Source organism: Amblyraja radiata, chromosome 28 (genome assembly GCF_010909765.2).
Source record: "Amblyraja radiata isolate CabotCenter1 chromosome 28, sAmbRad1.1.pri, whole genome shotgun sequence".
Lineage (NCBI taxonomy): Eukaryota > Metazoa > Chordata > Chondrichthyes > Rajiformes > Rajidae > Amblyraja > Amblyraja radiata.
Window position 1 is genome coordinate 13,490,433 of NC_045983.1, and position 26,678 is coordinate 13,517,110.

Consider the following 26,678-nt stretch of genomic DNA (forward strand, 5'->3'; position numbering starts at 1 on the left):
CTCCGCTCCCACTCCCCATCTCCCCCACTCATACAAGGACAGTCCCCCTTGTCCTCACCTTCCACCCCACCAGCCGTCACATACAACAGATAATCCTCCGACATTTTCGCCGCACCCAACGGGATCCCACCACTGACCACAGCTTCCCAACTCCTCCCCTTTCGTCTTTCCGCAGAGTCCGTCCCCTCCATAACTCCATGGTCAATTCGTCTCTTCCCACCCAAACCACCCCCTCCCCCGGTACTTTCTCTTGCAACCGCAGGAAATGTCACACTTGTCGCTTTACCTCCCCCCACGACTCCATCCAAGGACCCAAGCAGTCTTTCCAGGCGAGGCAGAGGTTCACCTGCACCTCCTCCAACCCCATCTATTGCATCCGCTGCTCTAGGTGTCAACTGCTCTACATCGGTGAGACCAAGCGCAGGCTTGGCGATCGCTTCGCCCAACACCTCCGCTCGGTTCGCATTAACCAACCTGATCTCCCGGTGGCCCAGCACTTCAACTTCCCCTCCCATTCCAAATCTGACCTTTCTGTCCCTCCTCCATGGCCAGAGTGAGTCCCAGGATTTTACTCAGGGTTTTACTCAGACATTACAGTGACCAAGAGACTGCAGATGCCAGAATCTTAAGGGGGAAAAAAACAGACTGCTGGAAAAACTCTGTAATGGAGGCGGCTTATTGTTACCTGTACTGAGTGAGATACAGTGGCCCGAAACAGAGTCTGTCCATTTCCTGCATTGATGCTGCCTGACCTGCTGAGTTCCTCCCGCAGTTTACATAGAAACATAGAAATTAGGTGCAGGAGTAGGCCATTCGGCCCTTCGAGCCTGCACCGCCATTCAATATGATCATGGCTGATCATCCAACTCAGTATCCCGTACCTGCCTTCTCACCATACCCCATGATCCCCTTAGCCACAAGGGCCACATCTAACTCCCTCTTAAATATAGCCAATGAACTGGCCTCGACTACCCTCTGTGGCAGAGAGTTCCAGAGATTCACCACTCTCTGTGTGAAAAAAGTTCTTCTCATCTCGGTTTTAAAGGATTTCCCCCTTATCCTTAAGCTGTGACCCCTTGTCCTGGACTTCCCCAACATCGGGAGCAATCTTCCTGCATCTAGCCTGTCCAACCCCTTAAGAATTTTGTAAGTTTCTATAAGATCCCCTCTCAATCTCTTAAATTCTAGAGAGTATAAACCAAGTCTATCCAGTCTTTCTTCATAAGACAGTCCTGACATCCCAGGAATCAGTCTGGTGAACCTTCTCTGCACTCCCTCTATGGTGTTTGTTTTTTCCCACCCTCCCCATGTAGAAGAGAGAAAATAGGGTTTGTGAAATGCAGAGGAGGGAGACATGTTGGCTTGGTCAGACAGAGCACCTCCTCCATTCCCAGAGGAAGGGGAGAAAGGTCCAAACAAGAAGAGTTGTTATAGCAATGTTATAGCAATTTATCCCATCACATAAAGCATAAAAAGAAGTTTAATTTGACACCTAATTCACTTTCATATCTTCAGTATTTGAAAAGTTATGGCCATTTTCATACTCGGAAATTAGCATCTTGTTCCCTATTGATTTTCCATTGACTTAGCACAAAAGCTGTGATCAAGGACAGTGAAATGGCCATAACTTTATTAAAAATTAAGAGAGCTGAAATAAATGTTCAGTTATTATAGATTGAAGCATTCTGAAACAAATATTAAACAATCTTACTTGGATGACCTGAAATTAAAGCATATAATTAGTTAGTTACCCAATTGTAGCTAATTCCAAACTTCAATTATTAGATCTAAACATCTATCCATTTCTTAAGGAAAGATTAACATTTTTAAATAGCCTAAGTGTCCAAAGAACATTCACACAAGAATTCACAATAAAACATGATTTTTAAATCTCATTGACATTAATTTATAGGCCAAATGGAAGGGATTTAGTGTTCAATTGCTGTAAATTAATGGCCATTTAAATCAGCTTGCAAGTGGGATTCTGTGGAACGCGCTGGTTTGGAACGCTGCCATTGCGGTGAATTAGAAGCCCATATGGCATGAAAAACAGTGCGGGATTGAATGGGCCCCCAAGTCAGCTACTCGCAACATAAAACTTTGTATAAAGGGATCTTAAGAAGCCCTTTTTAATGTAAAAATAAACAACCTACCTTGCCTTGTCCCCTACATGAGATCCGTCCCGTTGTCGGGGTTCGTGGCTTTAGAGGATGATTTTTAATCTACTCTAACAATTAAATAACCCAATTTAGTTTAAAAATACCTGCAGCGAACGAACGTCGCAGCGATTTTTCATCAGCAACTAAGTAAGCTGAACAACATCGATTTCAACAGCCTAGAGAAAATCACGTTTTAAACCCGCCCCCCCTCTCAAAGGCGCCAATGTCGCTCACACGGGCAGCGGCAGAACTGCAGCGCCGCTGAAGGTAGGTTTTGCAACATACCTAGTTGTTATTGCAGATTACTGACGGATCTAAACAGGGAAATCACTTGTCTAAAATTATGGAATTCAATATCGTCTTCCTATGAGGTACTAATTGAGAGCAAAGAGGCAGTCATTGAGTTGTACAGCATGAGGACAGGCCCTTGTGATGTTTGGTGGACTGTGTGGGGTGGGAGGACCCGTTGCTCCTCCCGTGCAGCAGGTGGCGCTGCACAATACAAAGGGAGATATTTTGTATATAGTTTATTCTGTCTGTAGACAGTGTGTGCAGCCATTTTTTGAGTTGTCTTGCTGCCAGCAATGAGTAAAGCATCAAAGACTTCTGGTGTAAATGAAAGACTCTCAAGTTTTGTGCAGACCTAGAAAACGAACACGAAAGTGGTGTCAGGAGTGGGATACTTCGGTTTGCGTCCAAAGACCCAGATAAGAGCCTATTTTTCGATACATTTAAAAATTAAAAATACATTTTTAGTTCTTAGTGTACTCAAACTAACATGTCCCGGCAATTTGATCGTTTCGATCCCGAGCGAGAAAGGTGGTCGTCGTATTTAATGCGAGCTGAGTTTTATTTTGAAAGTATGGCAATTATGACTGACCAGAGGAAGAAGGCTCTCTTGTGTTCCTCAATGTCTCCAGAAACTTTTGCACTGCTTCAAAATTTACTTACAGAAGAAGTAACTGAAGGCGCATTTGCTGAAATCACAACGGCTTTGCAGCTGCATTTCAAAGAAAGTCGAAATTTCATCGCAGCTCGCCGTGACTTCTAAGGGCAAACGATTACCGAATTTCTTGCCGAACTTTGCACCAAGGCAAAGGCATGTGATTTTAAAACTCAATGCTGCGAAATGTGCCAAGACAATGCTTTGCGGGATAGACTGGTGATGGGCTGCAGGCACACATTCTTCCAGCAGGCGATTCTCAAGGAATCAGACGCCTCATTGAAGAATGTGCTGCAGTGTGCTAAGATGGCCGAGCTGCTGAGTAAAGAACTGCACAAAATAGCCGGCGAAACAGCGTCGAAGCTCCCTCAGGAGGTGCATATAATTCGGCAGACACAACGCCAGAAACCAGTTGATCGACCCAAAGCAAATCTGGAGAAGGTGGGACATTTCAGAAGAGCTGTTCACCTGTGGGGGGTGGATTGAAACCCTGCTACCGGTGCGGCTCGACTGTCCGTATATCAAGTCCGTTTGTTATGCCTGTTACCGGAAAGGTCATCTCCAGGCAGTGTGTCAATCTGTAGGAAAGCTGAGAAAGCGCAAGCACAGTCGACCATTCCTATTGAAGTGCTCGGATCACCGACAAGACGAGGATTTCACTGTGGGTCTCAAACGTCGATTTGCAGTTCCCGGTGGACACTGGTGCGGCTGTGTCGCTAGTGGGTCAGGACATCTGGGAGAGGATCGGATCGCCGAAACTGAAACTGGCCAACATCTGCCTTTCCGGATACGGACGACAGCCCATTCCCTAAAAAAGGCAAATGCACTGTCGCCGTTTCCTGTAATGGTATTACACAGATGTTGCCGCTGATCGTCGTTGGTAAAGATGGTACATCTCTGTGCGCCATCGACTGGATCCTTGCTTTCAAGCTTGACAAGAACGCCTTGATCTACGAAGGATCAAGTATTGCATTGTCATCTACCACGGATTGCAACATGGTCAGCAAGTGCGTGAACAACCTGCAAAAACAGGACATCGAATGGCACTGGTCCAAAGAGTGTGACCATGCATTCACCAGATTGAAGGAGATGCTCGCCCAGAAGACACGTTTGGTCCACTATGACCATTCGAAGCCGATCTTACTGGCCGCCGATGCAACGCCACCTGGTCTTGGGGCAGTAATCTCACAAACGGCGCCGAACGGCAAGGAAGAAACGATCGCGTTTGCATCCAAAACGCTGACGACTGCCGAGAAAAACTACAGTCAAGTGGAGAAAGAACAGCATACAGATAAAGCAAATACTGATATCTCTTCAAAAGAGAACACTGAGGAAAACTCTGTTGATTCTGAGCCTTTAGCAAGAGTTAAGAAACGCAAAAAAGGCTGGAAAAAAAGAGTGAAGCGAGGTCCAGCTAAATGGAGACGTTCCAACTGGAAAGGGGGAATGTAATATTTGGTGGACTGTTTGGGGTGGGAGGACCCGCTGCTCCTCCCGTGCAGCAGGTGGCGCTGCACAAGACTAAGGAAGATGTTTTGTATATAGTTTATCCTGCCTGTAGACAGTGTGTGCAGCCAGTTTTTGAGTTGTCTTGCTGCCAGCGTTGAGTAAAGCATTAAACACTTCTGTTGTAAATTAAAGACTCTCAAGTTTTGTGCAGACCTAGAAAACAAACCCGAAAGCCCTTCCAGCTTGGCCTATCTATGCTGACCAAGTTGGAATATTGGACTAGTCCCATTTACCTGCATTTGGTCCATATGCCTCTAAACCCGTCCTATACATGTATCTGTCCCAATGTATTTTAAAAGTCGTAATTGTATTGGTGGGAAAATAGGCAGGCAAGTAAGCAAAATGTGTAGGAAGGAACTGCAGACGAAATGTGTGGGAAGGAGCTGCAGATGCTGGTTTAAACTGAAGATAGACACAAAAAGCTGGAGTAACTCAGAGGGACAGGCAGCATGTCTGGAGAGAAGGAATGGGTGAAATTTCCAAAACGTCACCCACTCCTCTCGAGAGATGCAGAGTGAGACATAGTTTGGAGCCAAGCTGGGACTTGGGTCAATGTCTGACACTGCCCTGCGCTGGCAAAGCAATATAGAACTCTAAAGGAAGGTCACAGCAAGGGGACTCAGGATACGTTGGGGTAAGAGTGTTTAAGAAGGAACTGCAGATGCCTGGAACTGCTGGTCTGAAGAAGGGTTTCGGCCCAAAACGTTGCCTATTTCCTTAGTTCCAGAGATGTTGCTGCACCCGCTGAGTTTCTCCAGCACTTTTGTCTACCATACGTTGGGGTAAGCTTGCCTGGATTTTGGTGTTGAACACCACGATTTTCAGAACAGACTTCATTTCACCGGTATCCACACCCGTGATGTCATAGAGTGATGAGGTAACAGGACCATAAGCCCAATCCGTGACCTTCCTGGAGAGGTTGCTGTGCTGCTTGTCCTTTATCTCCCGGCCGAGGATATTTCGGAAAATCTGCAAGAACAAAAGATGTCAACTGTTGACGCTGGCCAGGAGAAGGCATTTACAGGCAGGCTGTGTTGCTGTGGGGTGGTGCAGACGGAGTGCTGTACTACCATGGAGAGAGATTATTGAGTAAGAGATGATTTCAGTGCTTTGACAGGATTGCCATGGCGTTAATGTCTATCACATATGCTGAGCCTCCCACCATCCAAGCGATCTACAGGAGGCGCTGCCTCAAAAACACGGCCAATGTCAAAGACCCACGCAGCCTGGCCAGTGGCCACGCTCTCATCTCACTGCTACCGGAAGAAGGTAGAGCAGCTTGAAAACAGTGATCATTGGGTTCAGGAAAAGTTTCTTCCTAACAGCCATCAGGTTCTTGAACCAAACCGCACACCACTAACCTCAAATATGTACTTCTATGGATTGTTTTTCATTGTACTAAAGACTGTGTTTTTGTACACAAGTATTGATTTATTGTTTATTACATGTTATCTATGTGTATTGTGTTTGCAGGCCCATTACACGACTGCAAATTAAAAAAATCATTGTTCTGTTGGCAGTATATATGACAATTACAAACTCTCGACTCTTGAGATGGAGCGGGATAGACAGGCATACACTTGGCTCCCCTGATGCAGCACCAATCTCTCACAGCAGAGGTCAGCCTTGTCACGCTCCACAATGAGCTCAGATTCTCCGAACTGACCCTTTGAGGCAGCACCAACCGCAGCTGAAATATGAGTGCGTGTGTATTCATGGACACACACAAGTGTGTGCGTGTGTGATTGTACCCAGTCAGTGCGCGAGTACATTTGCACGTTCTCTCTCGAGATTCTGAAAAAAAGTGTGAACATCTGCAATTTGTGCATCTAAATACAGACACGTGATGAACTAATGCACGTGCATGGTCGAGGGCATATGAATGTATCTGTATGTCTATCAGTGCTGTATTTGTTGCCATGGCTGTAACTAAGACATCAATGACTATTGACTCTCAGTCAATCTCTAACCTCACCCCTCAATCTAACTGCAACCCCGCCCCTTAACTCAACTGTGGGAAGGAACTGCAGATGCTGGTTTACACTGAAGATAGACACAAAACGCTGGAGTAAATCTGCACGACAGGCAGCATCTCTGGATCGAAGGAAAAGGTGACGTTTCGAGTCGAGACCATTCTTCAGACTCCCCGACCCAACCCATTAAACCAATCCACGAACATTCCCATTAACCAAACTCACCGACACTGCCTCTCAACATAACAGAATGAGCTGGTTTATACCAAAGATAGACAACATGCTGGAGTACCTCAGTTAGGCAGGCAGCGTTCCTGGAAAACGTTTTGTGCCGTAATCCTTCTGAGGTGTGAATGGTGGTGTAGGGGAGTGAGTGTAGGAGAAGTAGCACGATTCAAAGAGGGGGAAGGGCAGCAGGACCCAGTATTACCATTATAGAGGCTCCTACCTTTCTTTCTCGCCCAACACACCAACCCTACCAATAACACCAGTCCCCAATGTCACAGATGTATCCTTGCCTCAAACTTGCCCAGTTTGGCAGCCAGCTGCAGCGGGGTCAGCCCCTTCTCGTTCCTGACCTCTTCAAGGTTGCTCCCTTTGTTTTCAACCAAGATCTTGTTGTACATTTCTGTTACAAACTTGGTGTTGGCCTCTGTGTCATCGGCCACGGTGACCAGCACGTGGAGCACGTTGTTCCCCACGGAATCTTGTTGCTCGATCTTGGTCTGGTGGTGGGATAGGAGGAGTGACACCGTCTCAGGCTGGTTGGTGCAGGCAGCCAGGGCCAGTGGCAGTTCACCTGAGGTTGGATACAGAAAGAGTGACGGCTACAAACCAGTCCCACCGGTCAGGAAACACGGCCGATCTGAACCCACACCACGGCTCCCTCTCCCTAAGAGGTCCGCCGCCCTTAACCCCACCTGCCCACCAGAACCTCAAACACGACCCCGGCATCAACAGGGTGCTGACAGGCGGCCCAAGTTCCCACTGCCCCAGGGGAAAGGACAAAGGTGATCACTTCCTTCTATAACTCCTAAACCAAAGGTCTGGCTCCAATTTTCAAGCATCTTTAATAGTTCATAAGCATATGTGATAGGAGCAGAAATAGGCAAGTCTACTCTTCCATTCAATCATGGCTGACCTACCTTCCCCTCTGAATCCCATTCTCCTGCCTTCTCCCCGTAACCTCTGACACCTGTACTTTTTCACTCGGGGGAGGTAGCTATATGGAATGAACTGCCAGAGGAAGTAGTTGAGGCAGATAATATAACGACATTTAAAAGACACTTGCACGGGTACATGGATAGGAAAGGTTTAGAGGAATATGGGTCAAACGTGGGCAAATGGGACTAGCTTAGATGGAGTATCTCGGTTGGCATGGATGAGTTGGACTGAAGGGCCTGTTTCAGAGCTGTATGACGCTACGACTTGACGCCCCAGCTATGACGCCCCAGATCTTCCGCCACAGGTAAGTGTTTCTTTCCATAATATCCAAGATACAGCAAACTAGGTAGAGCTGCTGTCTCACAGCTTGGGTGATGTGGGTACAATCCCAATCATACCTCATGTTACCACGCAGGTTTCTCCCGGGTCCTCCAGTTTCCTCTCACATCCCAAAGATGGACGATTGGGTTAACTGGCTGCAGTAGACCACTGGTGGTGGACGCAATTGGCGAGTGAATCCAAGAGGAGTTGGGGAAGAGGAGGAGATGTGGGTTTGCACAAGAGAGAGATTAATTGCAGGGGTACAGGGGGATAAAGAGAGGGTGAATGAGATGGCTCCCCAGGTCGTCGGCATAGATAGTCAAGTCAAGTCAAGTCAAGTTTATTTGTCACATACACATACGAGATGTGCAGTGAAATGAAAGTGGCAATGCTCGCGGACTTTTGTGCAAAAAGACAAACAACCTATAAACACAATCATAACACACATATACCTTTACATAATAAATAATGGAAGGAAAAACATTCAGTAGAGTTAGTCCCTGGTGAGATAGGCATTTACAGTCCGAATGGCCTCTGGGAAGAAACTCCTTCTCAACCTCTCTGTTCTCACCGCATGGCAACGGAGGCGTTTGCCTGACCGTAGCAGCTGGAACAGTCCGTTGCAGGAGTGGAAGGGGTCTCTCATGATATTGTTGGCTCTGGAGTTGCACCTCCTAATGTATAGTTCCTGCAGGGGGGCAAGTGAAGTTCCCATAGTGCGTTCGGCCGAACGCACTACTCTCTGCAGAGCCTTCTTGTCCTTGGCAGAGCAATTCCCAAACAAGATGGTAATGTTCCCGGACAAGATGCTTTCCACCACCGCTGCGTAGAAGCACTGGAGGATCCTCGGAGACACTCTGAATTTCCTCAATTGCCTGAGGTGGTAAAGGCGCTGCCTTGCCTTACTCACGAGTGCTGAGGCGTGTGATGCCTATGTCATATCCTCGGAGATGTGGACTCCCAGATATTTAAAACAGTTCACCCTATCTACATGATCCCCATTTATCCTCAATGGAGTGTACGTCCTCGGATGATGTGCCCTCCTAAAGTCCATGATCAGCTCCTTCGTTTTTTTTGATGTTCAAGAGGAGGCTGTTATCCTGGCACCAGAGTGCTAGATCAGCCACCTCCTCCCGGTAGGCCTTCTCATCGTTGTCTGAGATCAGGCCCACCACCACAGTGTCATCAGCAAACTTAATTATTGAGTTGGAGCTGAACCTAGCCACACAGTCATGTGTGTACAGGGAGTACAATAGGGGGCTGAGGACGCAACCCTGGGGCGATCCTGTGCTCAAGGTGAGGGACTTCGATGTATTCCCTCCCATCTTGACTACCTGGGGCCTGGCGGTGAGAAAGTCCAGGACCCAGGCACACAGGGAGGTGTTGAGCCCCAATTCTATTAGCTTCCCGGCCAGTCTGGTGGGGACTATCGTGTTGAAGGCTGAACTGTAGTCTATGAACAGCATCCTCACGTAGCCCCCCCTGACTGTCCAGATGGGAGAGAGCAGTGTGCAAGACCTGGGAGACCGCATTGTCCGTGGATCTGTTCGGACGGTATGCGAACTGCAACGGGTGCATGTTGCGAGGGAGGAAGGCGCAGATGTGTTTCTTCACCAGCCTCTCAAAGCATTTCATGACTACCGAGGTAAGGGCCACCGGACGGTAGTCATTCAGACAGGCTGGGGAGGCATTTTTTGGTACCGGTACAATTATAGATTTTTTGAAGCAGGCAGGGACCACGGACTTGTCCAGTGAGAGGTTGAATAATGTAGTGAGCACTGGAGCTAGCTGCGTAGCACAGTACTTGAGTACTCGCCCCGAGATGCCAGCGGGGCCTGCAGCTTTTCTCGTGTTCACCCGTGTCAGAGCCCTCCTCACGTCGTGCTCGGACAGCGAGAATGTGTGCACATTCCTCCCTTCATCTTCGGTAGCCAGCCCGCTGGCGGTATTGTCGATAGTCGGCAGACCTGGGGTGGTGTTGCCCCTCTCAAAACGAGCGTAAAAGGAGTTCAGGTCATCAGCTAGGGAGGTGCCGGCACTTGCGGATGAGGGAGGGGTGCTCTGGTAGTTGGTTACAATGCCAAGGGATCAATGGCCTCTGGCCCAGCAATTGCTCAGGAGTTCTCAATAAACTGAGTTCTCAATAAACTAAAGATAGACACAAAAAGCTGGAGTAACTCAGCGGGACAGGCAGCATCTCTTGAGATAAGGAATGGGTGACGGTTCGGGCTGAGACCCTCTCAATAAACTAAAATCAGTTTACAGATCTCAGTATTTTCTCACAGAGGCTACTCCGTCAGCACCTCCCGTGCTGTGTGCAGTGGTATACCACCTTTTACACGATCCCTTCCAATTCACACAGCATCCCGACCTGGAAATCTATCCCCATCCCACATCGCCACTGGCGCTCAATCCTGGAACTCCCTCCCCAACCTCCATCGGAAGGATTGCAGAGGTTCTTCACCAGCACCTACTGAGGACTGGGAATCCTTCACCAGGAACACCTCGGCCACTTGAGGAAACGAGGTGCTGAGATATTGACTGGGAAACTCACCAAAATAAAAGCCACACCGCTTTTTGCTCAGTTTGAAGAACTTGCCCGTGGCCCTGGCGTTGACGTTAGCTCTTTTCTCCAGCAGGAGGCGCACTATGTCCGGGCAGCGCCTCTCAATGGCGATGTGGAGAGCTGTCTGACCTGGAGCAGGAAACAGAAGCAAACATCTCCAGTGCTGAGTTTGTGATCGCACCCCAGAGTCACTCCACCAAAAACCCACTCGTCAGCTTTATGTGCACAGAACCCCGCCCTGATTTTCTGTCCTCCCTTCCCATCTCAACCACCCTTCCCCTTCCTCCCTCTCTTTCCCCACTCCACTCCCACAATCAGTCCTCCTGCTCATTTACTCTCACTGCCACTCACGCTATGGCACAGGGACCATCTGTGATGGTGCAGGGGAAGGGAGGAGCAGAAGGAACTCACTACAAGGGGAAATGAGAGTTCATCCATTCTGGTAGGAAAAGCAGAACACTCCGAGGAAGAACTTTCCCCCGCATCTTAATTAATCGATATAAGGTGGAAGAGGATGGGTGGGGACAGAGCAAACAGGAGAACAGAATGGAGTCCCAGCCAGGGGCAGGGTGGGGGGGGGGGGGGGGGAGCTGGATGAGGCAATGGGGGGAGTCTGTGCTTGGAGTGGATATTAGTCACCAACCCTTCCCCGAACATGGAGATAGAGAAGTTGAGAAAGGGATGTGTGTGAGGGGAGAAGAGTGTGGAAACTGGCAGCAAAGGTGATGAAACCTGTTCCGTGCAAGAGAAGGAAGTAGCATCAACATCACCGTCAATGAAACGGAAGAAGTGGTGAGAACGTCAACTTGCCTCACTGCCGCTGCTGTTCCGGTAGCTACTGTCCCCACTGCTCCGGTCTCTACACGGGGGATATTTGTCGTGGCATTTGGCCTCTCCGAGTCAGTGGTCAGATTGCTAATGACCACAGTTGCCCACATCAGTGGGTTTGAGGATGGGTCCTGAGTGAGTGGAGATCTGCAGGTTCAGAGGAGGGCAGGCAAGAATGAAGGAGGTGGCCAAGCCACGGCTGAAGTGGTGAAGACATCCAGAGAGGGCAAGGGGCAGGAATGCAACGGTCAGATGGATCAGGATTCTGGGATACACATTCTCTTCTCCCAACATCAACAGATACATTCTCCTCTCTCCTGTTATCTCAGCTTTCTTTGCTCTGGTGAACCCTCCCTCAGCTTCACCCCCTCCTCAGTCCCCACCCCACCACAGCGACACCCTGTCACCAACCTGCCTCTCTGGCCCTGCCAGTTCTGATGAAAGGTCAGACTGAAACGTGTTCTTGCTTTTCCTCTTTCTCTTTCTCCACAGACGCTGCCTGACCTGCTAAATATTACCAGCATTTTCTCCCTTCATTTCAGCATTCCAGCATTCGCAAAGTTTTGTTCTATTGTGAGTACCTCCTTGCTCAGATAGGGAGGTCGAATGTTTAGTTTAGTTTATTAATGTCACATGTACTGAGGTACAGTGAAAAGCTTTTGTTGTGATACTATTGCAACGTTTAAGAACCATTTAGACAGGTACACAGATAGGATAGCTTTAGAGGGATAGGGCAGGTGGGACTAGTGTAGATGGGGCATGTTGGTCGGTGTGGGCTAGTTGGGCAGCAGGGTGTATTTCCACGCTGTATGACTCTGAACCTGCCTCTAGGTCTGTTGGGATCAGAGGCATTGTATTGACGCACCTTTGTAATCTTTGTCAATGTATTCAGCATTGATCAGCTGGTTCAAACAATCATTGTTCTCAGCCGTCGCAATCAGTTTCTCAACTATTTCGTGGGTGTTGCAGTTTAGATTCAGTAAGGCTTTCATCAGGCAGGTCTTCCCCGTTTTAAAGTCTAAAAAAGAACGGAAGATTTGGGATAATTCTATTATTCCTTCTCTTCCCTCATCACCCCCTTCATCAACCCCTCACTCTCTCCGCTCCCTGTGTGACATTCACACCTCCTTCCCTCAAACACTTCATCCTTTCTTCCACCTCGGTTGTCAGATCCACCAGCATAGGAGCAGGCCCTTCGGCCCACCAATTCATAACAATCATTTTTGTTCTCCCTGCATTCCCAGCAACTCTTCCCACAGCGTCTACCACCCACCCAGGACAATTAACTCACCAACCCACATTGGGGTGGGATTTGGGAGCAAACCGGAGCATCAGGGAAACTATACAGTCACGGAGTGAACGTGCAAACTCCACACAGACAGCATTGGCGGTGCAGGGCAGCGGCACTACCCGCTGCAATACCATCATGATCTTACTCTCACCACTCTGTCCTTCCATTCCTCTGCCTTCCCTACCTATATTCCCTTCCTCCCTCCACCACTCTTCCCTACCCTTTCACAATCTTGCCCGCCCACCAAGTACCCCCACTCCCCCCATTTTCTCCATGTCTCGCCCTAACGTAGTAATTGTACAGGTTCAGTTGAATAGCAACTAGATTTCTGGATCATCAATCTAGAGACACGAGTTCATATCCCATCTGGCAGCTAGAACTTATGTTCAGATAATGGAAGATAGAACAGCACAGCTCAGGAACGGGCAGCCCAGTAACCCACAAATATCTGTGGCGAACATGATGCCAAGATGCTGGTCAATCATAAAGGATGAAATAGCGGCACATTTGGATAGCAGTAACAGGATCAGTCCAAGTCAGCATGGATTTACGAAGGGGAAATCTTGCTTGACTAATCTTCTGGAATTTTTTGAGGATGTAACGAGGAAAATGGACATGGGAGAGCCAGTGGATGTAGTGTACCTGGACTTTCAAAAAGCATTTGATAAGGTCCCACATAGGAGATTAGTGCGCAAAATTAGGGCATATGGGGTAGAGTGCTGACATGGATAGAAAATTGGTTGGCAGACAGGAAACAAAGAGTAGGGATTAACGGGTCCCTTTCAGAATGCCAGGCAGTGAGTAGTGGGGTACCGCAAGGCTCGGTGCTGGGACCGCAGCTATTTACAATATATATGAATGATTTAGATGAAGGGATTACAAGTAACATTAGCAAATTTGCAGATGACACAAAGCTGGGTGGCAGTGTGAACTGTGAGGAGGATGCTATGAGAAATGCAGGGTGACTTGGACAGGTTGGGTGAGTGGGCAGATGCATGGCAGATGCAGTTTAATGTGGATAAATGTTCAAGAGAGAGCTAGATAGGGCTCTTAAAGATAGGGGATATGGGGAGAAGGCAGGAACGCAGTACTGATTGTGGATGATCAGACATGATCAACATTGAATGGCGGTGCTGGCTCGAAGGCCTGAATGGCCTAATCTTGCATCTAGTGTCTATTGTCCTCTGCCTGCACGTGATTCATATCCTTCCATTCCCTGCACATCTATGAGCCTACCAAAAAGTCTCTTAAATGCCACTATCATATCTGCCTCCACCACCATCTCTGGGAGCGCGCTCCAGGCATCCACAACTCTAGAGAAATTACCCTGTATTTCCTCTAGGCTGTGACATTTTCACCTTGGGGAAAAAGGTTCTGACTGTCCACCCTATCTACTGTATGCCTCTGATCATTTTATATACTTCTATCAGGTCTCCCCTCAACTTCCAGGATTTCATAGAAAACAAGCCAAGTTTGTCCAACCTCTCCTTCGGCTAATACCCTCCAATCCAGGGTGTAGGAAGGAACTGCAGATGCTGGGTTAAACCGAAGATTAAAAAAAGGCACAAAAGGCTTTTGGGTCGAGACATCACCATCTATGTCCCTCGATTCCCTTTCCACTGACTCTCAGTCCGAAGATGCGTATCGACCCGAAACATCACCTATTCCTTTTCTCCAGAGATGCTGTCTGACCCACTGAGTTAATCTGGCTTTTCATGCCTTTTTTAATCTACCCTCTAATCGAGGCAGCGTTCTGGTAAAGATGTGGATCCTCTCCAAAACCTCCACATCCTTCCTGTAATGGGGCAACCAGAACTGCACACAATATTCTAAAGGCAACATAACCAATAAAGCTGCAACATGACTTCCTGACTCTTATACTTTGATCCCCAACTGATGAAGACAAGCATACCGAACACCTTCTTTACCACTCTATCTATTTATGTTGCCACTGTCACGCCGACCAGCGATCCCCGCACATTAACACTATCCTACATCCTCTAGGAACAAATTTTACATTTACCAAGCCAATTAACCTACAAACCTGTACGTCTTTGGAATGTGGGAGGAAACCGAAGATCTGGGAGAAAACCCACGCAGATCGCGGGGAGAACGTACAAACTCCGTACAGACAGCACCCGTAATCGGGATCGAACCTGGGTCTCCGGCGCTGCATTCCCTGTAAGGCAGCAACTCTACCGCTGCGCCACCGTGATTGCTCTTTGATACCATAGGCTCTCACCTCACGTTCGGCACCTTATCAAAGACTTTCTGAAAATCTAGATAAACAACATCCACTGACACTCCTTTGTCTGTCCTGCAATTTACTTTCTTCAAAGAATTCCAGCAGATGCAATAGGCAAGATCTCCCCCTCACAAAACAGTGCTGACTTTGGCCTATTTTATCATGAATCTCTAAGTACTCCGTAGCCTCATCCTTTATAATGGACTCTAAAATCTCAGCAACCACTGAAGTCAGACTAACCGGCCTATAGTTGCCACTATTCTAATATGCTTTCTCTTTTAGTTTTATGCTGTCCTTGATTCCGTTGTCAGCCACAGTCACCTCATTTTCCCCTAGAATTTTTCTTACTCTTTGGAATGAAAAGATCCTGCATCTTCCGAATTAATCCCAGAAATCCTTGCCTTTATTGTTCCACCGTCCTTACTGCTAGTGTCCCTTTCCAGTCAACTTTGGCCAGCTCCTCCCTCATGCCTCTGTAGTCCCCTTTGCTCATCTGCAATACCGACACATCCAATTTCATCTTCTCCCTCTCAGATTGCAGGTTGATATCACATTGTGGTCGCGACCGCCTAGTGGTTCCTTTACCTTGAGCTTCTTTATCAAATCCAGTTCATTACACAACACCAAATGCAGAATTGACAGACGTTCTTAAATGCCTTACTAATTAAGTCTTAGTAAAAACTACTGGATTGTAAAAACCCACCCATTTCACTTATGCCCTTCAGTGGAAGGAATAGAAACATAGAAAATAGGAGCAGAAGTTGGCTATTCGGCCTTTCGAGCCAGCACTGTCAATCAATATGATCATGGCTGATCATCCGAAATTAGTACCCCCTTCCTGCTTTTCCCCCCCATATCCCTTGATTTAATTCGCCCTCAGAGCCAACTCCCTTTTGGCCTTATCCGAACTGGCTTTTATGTAACTCCAGACCACCATGTGGTTAGCTGCTAACTGGCCTCTTGGTTGAGGGGTGACCAGTATAGGTAAGGATTGCTCATGTAAGAATAACAACTCCAGTGAGACATAGAAACATAGAAAATAGGTGCAGGAGTAGGCCATTCGGCCCTTCGAGCCTGCACCGCCATTCAATATGATCATGGCTGATCATCCAACTCAGTATCCTGTACCTGCCTTCTCTCCATACCCCCTGATCCCTTTAGCCACAAGGGCCACATCTAACTCCCTCTTAGATATAGCCAATGAACTGGCCTCAACTACCTTCTTTGGCAGAGAATTCCAGAGATTCCTGTGTGAAAAATGTTTTCCTCATCTCAGTCCTAAAAGATTTCCCCCTTATCCTTAAACTGTGACCCCTTGTTCTGGACTTCCCCAACATCGGGAACAATCTTCCTGCATCTAGCCTGTCCAACCCCTTAAGAATTTTGTAAGTTTCTATAAGATCCCCCTCAATCTTTTTTTTTTTTTTTTTTTTTTTTTTTTAAAAGATGTTTTTATTAAGGACAGTGCATATTTATAAACATTTGCATGCAATACGCAAGATTATAGCTATAGGCTAATTTCCATCTGTAGTCCCTCTGGTAAACCAGGTTAACACATCACAACACATTCAATCCATAAGAAAAGAATCAAAACAAAACAAAAGACAAACAAAAAACATAACAAAACAGACAATAAAGTTTAAAAAAGTTCTAAATTCTAGCGAGTACAAGCCGAGTCTATCCAGTCTTTCTTCATATGGAAGTCCTGTCATCCCAGGAATCAGTCTGGTGAACCTTCTCTGTACTCCCTCTATGGCAAGAATGTCTTTCCTCAGATTAGGAGACCAAAACTGTACGCAATACTCCAGGTGTGGTCTCACCAAGACCCTGTACAACTGCAGTAGAACCTCCCTGCTCCTATACTCAAATCCTTTTGCTATGAATGCTAACATGCCATTCGCTTTCTTCACTGCCTGCTGCACCTGCATGCCTACTTTTAATGACTGGTGTACCATGACACCCAGGTCACGTTGCATCACCCCTTTTCCTAATCGGCCACCATTCAGATAATAGTCTACTTTCCTGTTTTTGCCACCAAAGTGGATAACCTCACATTTATCCACATTATACTGCATTTGCCATGCATTTGCCCACTCACCCAGCCTATCCAAGTCACCTTGCAGCCTCCTAGCATCCTCCTCACAGCTAACACTGCCCCCCAGCTTCGTGTCATCCGCAAACTTGGAGATGTTGCATTCAATTCCCTCGTCAAATCATTAATATATATTGTAAATAGCTGGGGTCCCAGCACTGAGCCTTGCGGTACCCCACTAGTCACTGCCTGCCATTTACCTGTTTACTCCTACTCTTTGCTTCCTGTCTGCCTGCCAGTTCTCTATCCACATCAATACTGAACCCCCAATACCATGTGCTTTAAGTTTGTATACTAATCTCTTATGTGGGACCTTGTCGAAAGCCTTCTGAAAGTCCAGATATAACACATCCACTGGTTCTCCCTTATCCACTCTACTAGTTACATCCTCGAAAAATTCTATAAGATTCGTCAGACATGATTTACCTTTCATAAATCCATGCTGACTTTGTCCAATGATTTCACCACTTTCCAAATGTGCTGCTATCCCATCTTTAATAACTGATTCTAGCAGTTTCCCCACTACCGATGTTAGACTAACTGGTCTGTAATTCCCCGTTTTCTCTCTCCCTCCCTTTTTAAAAAGTGGGGTTACATTAGCTATGCTCCAATCCTCAGGAACTACTCCAGAATCTAAAGAGTTTTGAAAAATTATCACTAATGCATCCACTATTTCTGGGGCTACTTCCTTAAGTACTCTGGGATGCAGCCTATCTGGCCCTGGGGATTTATCGGCCTTTAATCCATTCAATTTACCTAACACCACTTCCCGGCTAACCTGGATTTCACTCAGTTCCTCCATCTCATTTAACCCCCGGTCCCCTGCTATTTCCGGCAGATTATTTATGTCTTCCTTAGTGAAGACAGAACCAAAGTAGTTATTGAATTGGTCTGCCATGTCCTTGTTCCCCATGATTAATTCACCTGTTTCTGACTGCAAGGGACCTACATTTAACTAATCTTTTTCTCTTCACATATCTATAAAAGCTTTTGCAGTCAGTTTTTAGGTTCCCTGCCAGTTTTCTTTCATAATTTATTTTCCCTTTCCTAATTAAGCCCTTTGTCCTCCTCTGCTGGACTCTGAATTTCTCCCAGTCTTCTGGTAGACTGCTTTTTCTGGCTAATTTGTATGCTTCATCTTTTGTTTTGATACTATCCTTGATTTCCCTTGTTATCCACGGATGCACTACCTTCCCTGATTTATTCTTTTGCCAAACTGGGATGAACAATTGTTGTAGTTCATCCACACAGTCTTTAAATTCCTTCCATTGCATATCCACCGTCAACCCATTAAGAATCAATTGCCAGTCTATCTTGGCCAATTCACGTCTCATACCCTCAAAGTTACCTTTCTTTAAGTTCAGGACCCTTGTTTCTGAATTAACAATGTCACTCTCCATCCTAATGAAGAACTCAACCATATTATGGTCACTCTTGCCCAAGGGGGCACGTACAACAAGACTGCTAACTAACCCTTCCTCATTACTCAATACCCAGTCTAGAATAGCCTGCTCTCTTGTCGGTTCCTCTACATGTTGGTTTAGAAAACTATCCCGCATACATTCCAAGAAATCCTCTTCCTCAGCACCCTTGCCAATTTGATTCATCCAATCTATATGTAGATTGAAGTCACCCATTATAACTGTTTTACCTTTGTTGCACGCATTTCTAATTTCCTGTTTGATGCCATCCCCAACTCCACTACTACTGTTAGGTGGCCTGTACACAACTCCCACTAGCGTTTTCTGCCCCTTAGTGTTTCGCAGCTCTACCCATATCGATTCCACATCCTCCAAGCTAATGTCCTTCCTTTCTATTGCGTTAATCTCCTCTCTAACCAGCAACGCTACCCTGCCTCCTTTTCCTTTCTGTCTATCCCTCCTGAATATTGAAAATCCCTGGATGTTCAGCTCCCAGCCTTGGTCATCCTGGAGTCATGTCTCCGTGATCCCAACTATATCATAGTCATTAATAGCTATCTGCAAAGGAGACGTCCTACCTCCAAACCATGGCTCCGTGAGCTTCATTTTGGTGACCTGAATGATGTGCAGCCATTTACTGAAATCCTCCATGTTCCCATCGGTGACAGCGTGCGACAGTTGTTCTCCCAGATTGTACTTCAACCTGCAAGGTATCCAGGAAATTGTCTGCAGAAATTCTCCAAATCCAAAGATCAGAGCCGACTCATCCCGGAACGGTTCCCTTGGGACGTTCAGCCGGGATCCTTCCCTAGTGTGGCCACTGTCGTGGTATCGGGCATGTGTTGGGCGATGGGGAACTGGCACAGATTGGGGGCGAGGGCAGTGTAGATCAGCCATGACCTTGGTAGTCATAGAGTTGTACAACACAGAAACCTGCCCTTCAGCCCATCTGCTCCAAGCTGACGAAGATGTCTATTTGAGCTAGTCCCATTTGCCTGCGTCCCTCTAAACCTTTCCTTATCCATGTTCCTGTCCAATTGTCTTTTAAACTTTGTAAGTATACCTGACTACCACTTCCTCTGGCAACTTGTTCCATAAACCTCCAACCATTGTGTGAAAAGGCTTGCCCCTTAGCTCCCCTTCAAATCTTTCCCTTCTCACCTTATATCTATGCCCTCTACATTTAGACTCCCCGTCTCTGGGGAAAAGATTGTGTTGTTCACCTTATCTATACCTCATGGTTTTACGTACCTCTCCAAAAGTCACGGTACCATCATGATGTTCTCCCCAGTAAAGTGCAACACCCCTCCTCTCCCAACACCACCTCTGTCCCTCCTGCAACATCTACACACTGGAACATTGAGCTGCCAGTCCTGCCCATGTCTCCAACAAGTTTCTGTTTCCACTATAATATCCCAGTCCCATGTACTGATCCATGCACCGAGTTTGTCTGCCTTACCCATCAGGATTCTTGCATTAAAATAAATGCACTTTAGTCTATCAGACTTCCCTCCCTCCCTGTCTTGCCGCTGCTTGTTCTGTCATCGAACATGCTCGGTTTCACACTTAAATCTTGCCTTACTGCCGTGTTACTACCTGGGGTCCCAGCCACTGCTAGATTAGTTTAAACTATTGGTTGGTAGGGCTGGCATGAGGCGCGGGCAGGCTGACTGTTTCGTGATTTTTGTGGTCACAGTGGGCCCGTTGTGAGTTCAGTAGAACATAGAACAGTACAGCACCAAGTACAGAACCTTCGACCCACACTGTCTGAGCCAAACATGATGCAAGTTAAACTAATCTCCTCTGCCTGCGTGTGATACATACCCCTCCATTCCTAGCATATCAATGTGCCTATTTAAAAGCCTCTTAGAGGCAACTATCTTATCTGCTCCCACCAACTCCCCTGGCAACGTGTTCCAGGCACCCACCATAAGTCAGGCATTTGTAACCCAGGGAGGACCTTGCCCAGATTCCTGCTCCCTCCTCATACCCACGATGTATCTGGAGAGGTAGCTGCCTCCTCAGTGACTGAGCCTCTACCTCTTGCTCCTCATCCCAGCCCAACAGGGTATCCGGCTTGCCCCGGAACCTGAGACAGTAACCACTCTTTCTAGAGCCCCAGGGGTTGTCTCTGTGCTGTGACCTTACATATACTGAACCCACTTACCGACACTACCTCTTCTCCGTCTTGGTGACTCAAATGCTCCTCTAGATGCATCTTCACATAACCCTGCCCCTCCACCCACCCGCCTCAGTAACTCCAGACTGACCATCGATGGCCTGCCCTGATTTGGACTGATTCGTGAATCGATGGTCACCAACATACTTTGTCCCTCAGTGGCCAGAGAAGCTGCCCTACAAAATGCTCGCTTGGGACAGCCAGCTAGCACTGGTCCTACAGTCAACACCCACACCCCAGGAGCGAGGGTATGGAACAGGGAGGGCGGCCTCTCCACACAAACCCTGGTCTCCCGGGCAAGCTCACTCACTTCCGTTTGTGACTTGCATCAGTGCTTCCGTCTGTTTTGTCACACTGCAGCAGTAAATCCAGGTTGTCGTCCATCGCTCTGTGGTGAGAGTAGAGAGAGAGACCCGTCATCCACCATGCAGGACCCCGAGACATCGAACAATACAGCTCAGGCCCTTCGGCCCACATTGTCCGTTCTGAACATTATGCCAGCGGAAACTAACCTCGACTGCCTGCACATGATCCATATCCCTCCATTTGCTGCATATCCATGTGCCTATCCAGAAGCCAATTAAACACCACTCCCATATCTGCCTCCACCACCATCCCTGGCAGTCGTAGACAATCCTCTCGAGTGCCAGAGACCTTCCAGTCAATCAACCTATGCGGTCCCTTTCAGGAAGTCCCATACCTGTTAGACTCACAGAGCTTCATAACATAGAAGCAGGCTCTTCGGCCCATCTTCTCCATGCTGACCAATTTGGAATATTGGGCTAATCCAATTTGCCTGCATTGAGCCCGCTAAACAATGCATATATGAATCCGAATGACTTATAAAAATCACAATTGTATGTGATTCAATAGTTTCCTCTGGCAACTCAGTCCAACTACGGACTTCCCTCTGAGTGAAAAAGTTGCTGTCGGTCTCTATTACATCTCTCCCATCACAATTTTTTCTTCATCTGAAACCCTCTTCAAACTCCCTTTTAAATTATAAATTCTGCTTCCGAAGGGTGTCCTGTCCGAAGGGTGATCCAGCCTCCAACCACTCCTTGCACAAGAATGTTTCCTCCCTCCCAACACTTTGCTGATGGCATTGAACTTCTGGCCTCTGGTTACCAATTCACAGGACTGGGAGACCTCTCTCCCTCCACTACACCAGCACGTCACATCACCCCCTGAACCTCAGCACTGACCTACAAAGCGAAACCTTACAAGGGGATCCCCAGCCCTAGGGCTGGGTCTGGACTACACTGTTTGGCGGTGACCCAAGCACTGGGTCAGACAGCCACTTCAATAATGCCCCAGGATTCACCAGGTGGTGGAGAACATTCCTCTTTGAGGGGAATCCCGTTGAAAGCAAAAATGGGGTGAATGTTTTTTCCTCTTAGAAGGTGGCAATTCTTTAGAATTCTCTTCCTCAAAGGACAGTGGAAGCAAAGCCCGAGACATTATTGGCGTTGGTTTATTATTGGCACTTGTCCTGAGATACAGTGAGAAACGTTGCAGGCTGTCCAGTTGTATCACACTATATGCGAGTACAATTAAGCCGTACACAAGTATAAAAGGTAGTTCGAAAAGAAAAATACCAGAGTGCAGAATATAGTGTTACAGCTTTACAATTGTAGAGAAAGTGCAGATGTATAAAAAATGCACAAGGTTTGCAATGGGGTAGGTTGAGAGATTGAGACATCGCCCTAGCTAATATGAGGACCATTCTTCCCCGGTGTTGTCGGACAAATTAACGGACCTCTCACATGTTAAAGATAAATATCTGATCTTCCAACCTACCTCATTGTGGCTCTTGCTCTTTACACATAATGCTTACACTATATTCTGCTCTTTGTTTCCTTTCTCTTTTTGCACTCCCTGTGTACTCATGTATGGAGACATAAGGAACCGCAGATGCTGGAATATTGAGCAACATGTAAGGTGTTGGAGGAACTCAGCTGGTCAGGCAGCATCTGTGGAGAGAATGGACAGGTGACGTTTCGGGTTGGGTCTGAAGGGTCCTGACTTGAAATGTTGCCTGTCCATTCTCTCCACAGATGCTGCCTGATCCACTGAGTTACTCCAGCACTTTACGTTGTACTCAGGTACGGTTTGATTGTAATCATGTGTGGATGTTTTGGAAACTTTTTATGTATCTCGCTACATGTGACAATTATAACCAAGACCACTATCAGTTTTACCTAATCTCCCATATCCTGCAGGAGGAGCATACCACTCCCTCACCACCGTTGTGTCTGCATTAAGTCTGAAGAGGAAAGTTCAAGAGTCAACAGTGTTTAATTGTCATATGTACAGACAACCCAACAATGAAACTGTTTCTTCCTGCTGCAGCTTCAGTCCCAATAATGTAATAGATAAACAGTGCATTCAGAAAGTATTCAGACCCCTTCACTTTTCCACATTTTGTTACGTTACAGCCTTATTTTCAAATGGATTAAATTCATTTTTTATCATCAATCTACACATAAAACCCCAGAATGAAGAAGCGAAAATACATGTTTAGAAATTTTTGCAAAGTTATTAAAAATAAATAACTGAAATTATTTACATTTACATAAGTATTCAGACCCTTTGCTATGAAACTCAAAATTGAGCTTAAGTTCATCCCGTTTCCATTGATTATCCTTGAGATGTTTCAACAACTTGATTGGAGTCCACCACTGGTGAATTAAATTGATTGGACATGATTTGGATAGGCACACACCTGTCTATATAAGGTCCCACAGTTCACAGTGCATGTCATAGCAAAAACCAAGCCATGGAGACAAAGGAATTGTCCGTAGACCCTCGAGACGCAGATCTGGGGGAGGGTATAAAACAATTTCTGCAGTATTGCAGGTCCTGAAGAGCACAGTGGCCTCAGTCATTCTTAAATGAAAGAACTTTGGAACCACCAGGACTCTTCATGGAGCTGGCCGCCTGGCCAAACTGAGCAATCGGGGGAGAAGGACCTTGGTCAGGGAGGTGACCAAGAACACAATGGTCACTCTGACAGAGCTCCATAGTTCCTCTGTGGAGATGGGCGAACCTTCCAGAACGACAACTATATTTGCAACAATCCACCATCAGGCCTTTATGGTAGAGTGGCCAGACAGAAATCACTCGTCAGTAAAAGGCACATGACAGCCCGCTTGGAGTTTGCCAAAAGGCATGAGAAACAAGATTCTCTTGTCTGATGAAACCAAGATTGAACTCTTTGGCCTGAATGCCAAGCGTCACGTCTGGAGGATACCAGGCACCGCTCATCGCCTGGCCAATACCATACCTACGGTGAAGCATGGTGGTGGCAGCATCATGTTGTGGGGATGTTTTTCGCTGGCAGGAACTGGGAGACTAGTCAGGATCGAGGGAAAGATGAACGGAGCAAAGTACAGAGAGATCCTTGATGGAAACCTGCTCCAGAACGTTCTGGACCTCAGACTGGGGAGGAGGTTCACCTTCCAACAGGACACCAACCCTAAGCACACAGCCAAGACAACGCAGGAGTGGCTTTGTGACAAGTCTGTGAATGTCCTTGAGTGGGCCAGCCAGAGCCCGGACTTGAACCCGATCGAACATCTCTGGAGGGACCTGAAAATAGCTGTGCATCCACGCTCCCCATCCAAGGTGACAGAGCTTGAGAGGATCTGCAGAGAAAAATTGGAGAAATTACCCAAATACAGGTGTGCCAAGCTTGTAGCGTCATACCCAAGAAGACTTGAGGCTGTAATTGCTGCCAAAGGCGCCTCAACAAAGTACTGAGTAAAGGGTCTGAATACTTATGTAAATGTGATATTTCAGTTATTTCTTTTTAATTACTCCGCAAACATTTCTAAACACCTGTTTTCGCTTTTTTGTTATGGGGTATTGTGTGTAGATTGATTTTAAAAAAATCAATTTTAAAATAAGGCTGTAACGTAACAAAATGTGGAAAAAGTGAATGGGTCTGAATAGTTTCTGAATGCACTGTACTATAAAAAATAATACAATAACTTGTGGCGTCAGAGTGGCGCAGCTGGTAGAGATAGCTGCCGGCTGGCAGAAACCCAGGTTCAATCCTGACCTCGGGTGTTGCCTTTGTGGCGTTTGCACGATCTCCCTGCGAACGTGTTGGTTTACCCCTGGTGCCGCCACTTCCCCAAATAGATCAGTAAAGTTAATTGGCTGCTGTGAATTGCCCCTCAAGTGTGGTTGAGAGGTAGAATCTGTGGGGAACTGTTGATAATGAGGGGGATTAAAATATAGGAGAAGTGTATCGGAAGGAACTGTAGATGCTGGTTTAAACCGAAGATAGCAGAGGTTCACTTGCACCTCCTCCAACCTCATCTACTGTATCAGTTGTTCAGGATGTGGACTTTTATACATCGGCGAGACCAAACGTAGACTGGGCAATCGTTTCACTGAACACTTTCGCTCAGTCTGCCTGAACCTACCTGATCTCCCGGTTGCCAAACAATTTAATTCTCCTTCCCATTGCTACACTGACCTTTCTGTCCTGGGTCTCTTCCATTGTTGGAGTGAGGCTAATCGCAAATTGGAGGAACACCAATTGAGGAACCCGAATGGCCTACTTCTGCACCTATTGTCTATGTATCTATAACACAGAAAAACAAGCCCTTCGGCCCATCATGTCCATGCCAAACACGATGCCGTTAAACTAATCTCTACCAACACGAGATCCATATCGCTCCATATCCATGTGCCTGTCTAAAAGGGTTTCTGAAGAAGGGTTTCGGCCCGAAACGTTGCCTATTTCCTTCGCTCCATAGATGCTGCTGCACCCGCTGAGTTTCTCCAGCATTTTTGTGTACCTATGCCTGTCGTAATGTTATAAATGTCTATCGTCTTCCCTCTGTCTCTCACTTTCCAGAGAAAACAATCCAAGTTTATTCCTCTCCTCCTAGCTAACATCCTCTAATCCAGGTAGCTTTCTGGTAAACCTCTCCAAAGCTTTCACTTCCTTCCTGTAATGCGACGATCAGAACTGCACACAATACTGCCAAGACGGCCCAACCAAACTCTTATACAGCTGCAATATGACTTCCTGACTCTCCAAGTCAATGCTCCATGGTTCGTATCCTGCCATCACTGCTCGTATATTTATGCCTTCAAAATGCCTCTCAAACCTTGCCCCTCTCGCCTTAAAGCTGTGCCTTCTAGTCTTTGACATTTCCACCTTGGGTAAAAGTTTCTGACTGACTAGCCTACACTCTTCACAGCCCCAGTGCCGGTCTGAAGGCAAACAAATGCAGGTGAAGACTCACAGACAGGTGAGAACGATTCAGGTCACGGACGATGCAGCCTTCAGTTACTATCGCCGCCGCGCTGGAAGATCTGATTAACTTTTCCGCGCATACAAATTCCAGCTGGAATAGACTAGTTGTCGGCTCCGGGTCGGTGCCTGTCCCTCTCGCCGCTGAACGAGGAACTCGAGCCAAAACTCCAAAGATCTTATAGCGGAGGCAAAACTCGGCAGCGCGTTGTGTAATCCGACTCTTAAAGGGCATCCGGCGCGGATGGAATGAGGTGGGGCGGCGGCGAGGTGGCTTCTTAGTCTGAAGGGAGACTCGCTGTTGTCCCGGCATACATGGGAATACACGGGAGGCTTCGGACCAAGACTCCCGTCAGAGACCTTTGGGCAGCTCATCCTAGGGCAACGAGGGAGCGCCGCACGGCGGGAGGGGCAATGAGGGAGCGCCGCACGGCGGGAGGGGCAATGAGGGAGCGCCGCACCTTGGCAGGGCCAGCGGCTCTACTGATGTGTAAATAATCTGTGTGGTTTCACTTCAAAAAGTTCCAGCGCTTTATAGAGATTGAAGATGTTTGAAAGAACGAGTTGCAAGAACGTGTTGAATTTGGAGACCGATTTAGGTGTAAAAGTGGTTCAGAGAGGATCTGTGGGGAGTTTGACACCGCGGGGAGAGTAGTGGACGCGGAGTCGCTGATTGCATCTAGTGCCTGGCCCCACACTAAATGGTCCAAATGCC

The 26,678-nt window shown here is 47.1% G+C and overlaps 1 protein-coding gene across 2 annotated transcripts in view; it reads right to left on the minus strand.

The window, feature by feature from the left end:
* Positions 1–26,128, minus strand: part of LOC116988849 (transient receptor potential cation channel subfamily V member 3-like) — a 49,239-nt gene extending 23,111 nt beyond the window's left edge. The window contains exons 1-7 of one of the 2 annotated variants that reach the window (XM_033045824.1): positions 26,004–26,128; positions 21,002–21,079; positions 19,091–19,215; positions 12,329–12,481; positions 10,624–10,764; positions 7,103–7,383; positions 5,404–5,580 (exon numbers count right to left, since the gene is read on the minus strand). In XM_033045824.1, the coding sequence (XP_032901715.1) occupies positions 5,404–5,580; positions 7,103–7,383; positions 10,624–10,764; positions 12,329–12,481; positions 19,091–19,215; positions 21,002–21,075 (951 nt within the window). In that variant the 5' untranslated portion in view covers positions 21,076–21,079; positions 26,004–26,128. Of the gene's footprint in view, positions 1–5,403; positions 5,581–7,102; positions 7,384–10,623; positions 10,765–12,328; positions 12,482–19,090; positions 19,216–21,001; positions 21,080–25,955 lie in introns of both variants that reach the window. The other variant, XM_033045826.1, reaches the window with a different exon arrangement.
* Between the last annotated feature and the right edge of the window lie 550 nt (positions 26,129–26,678).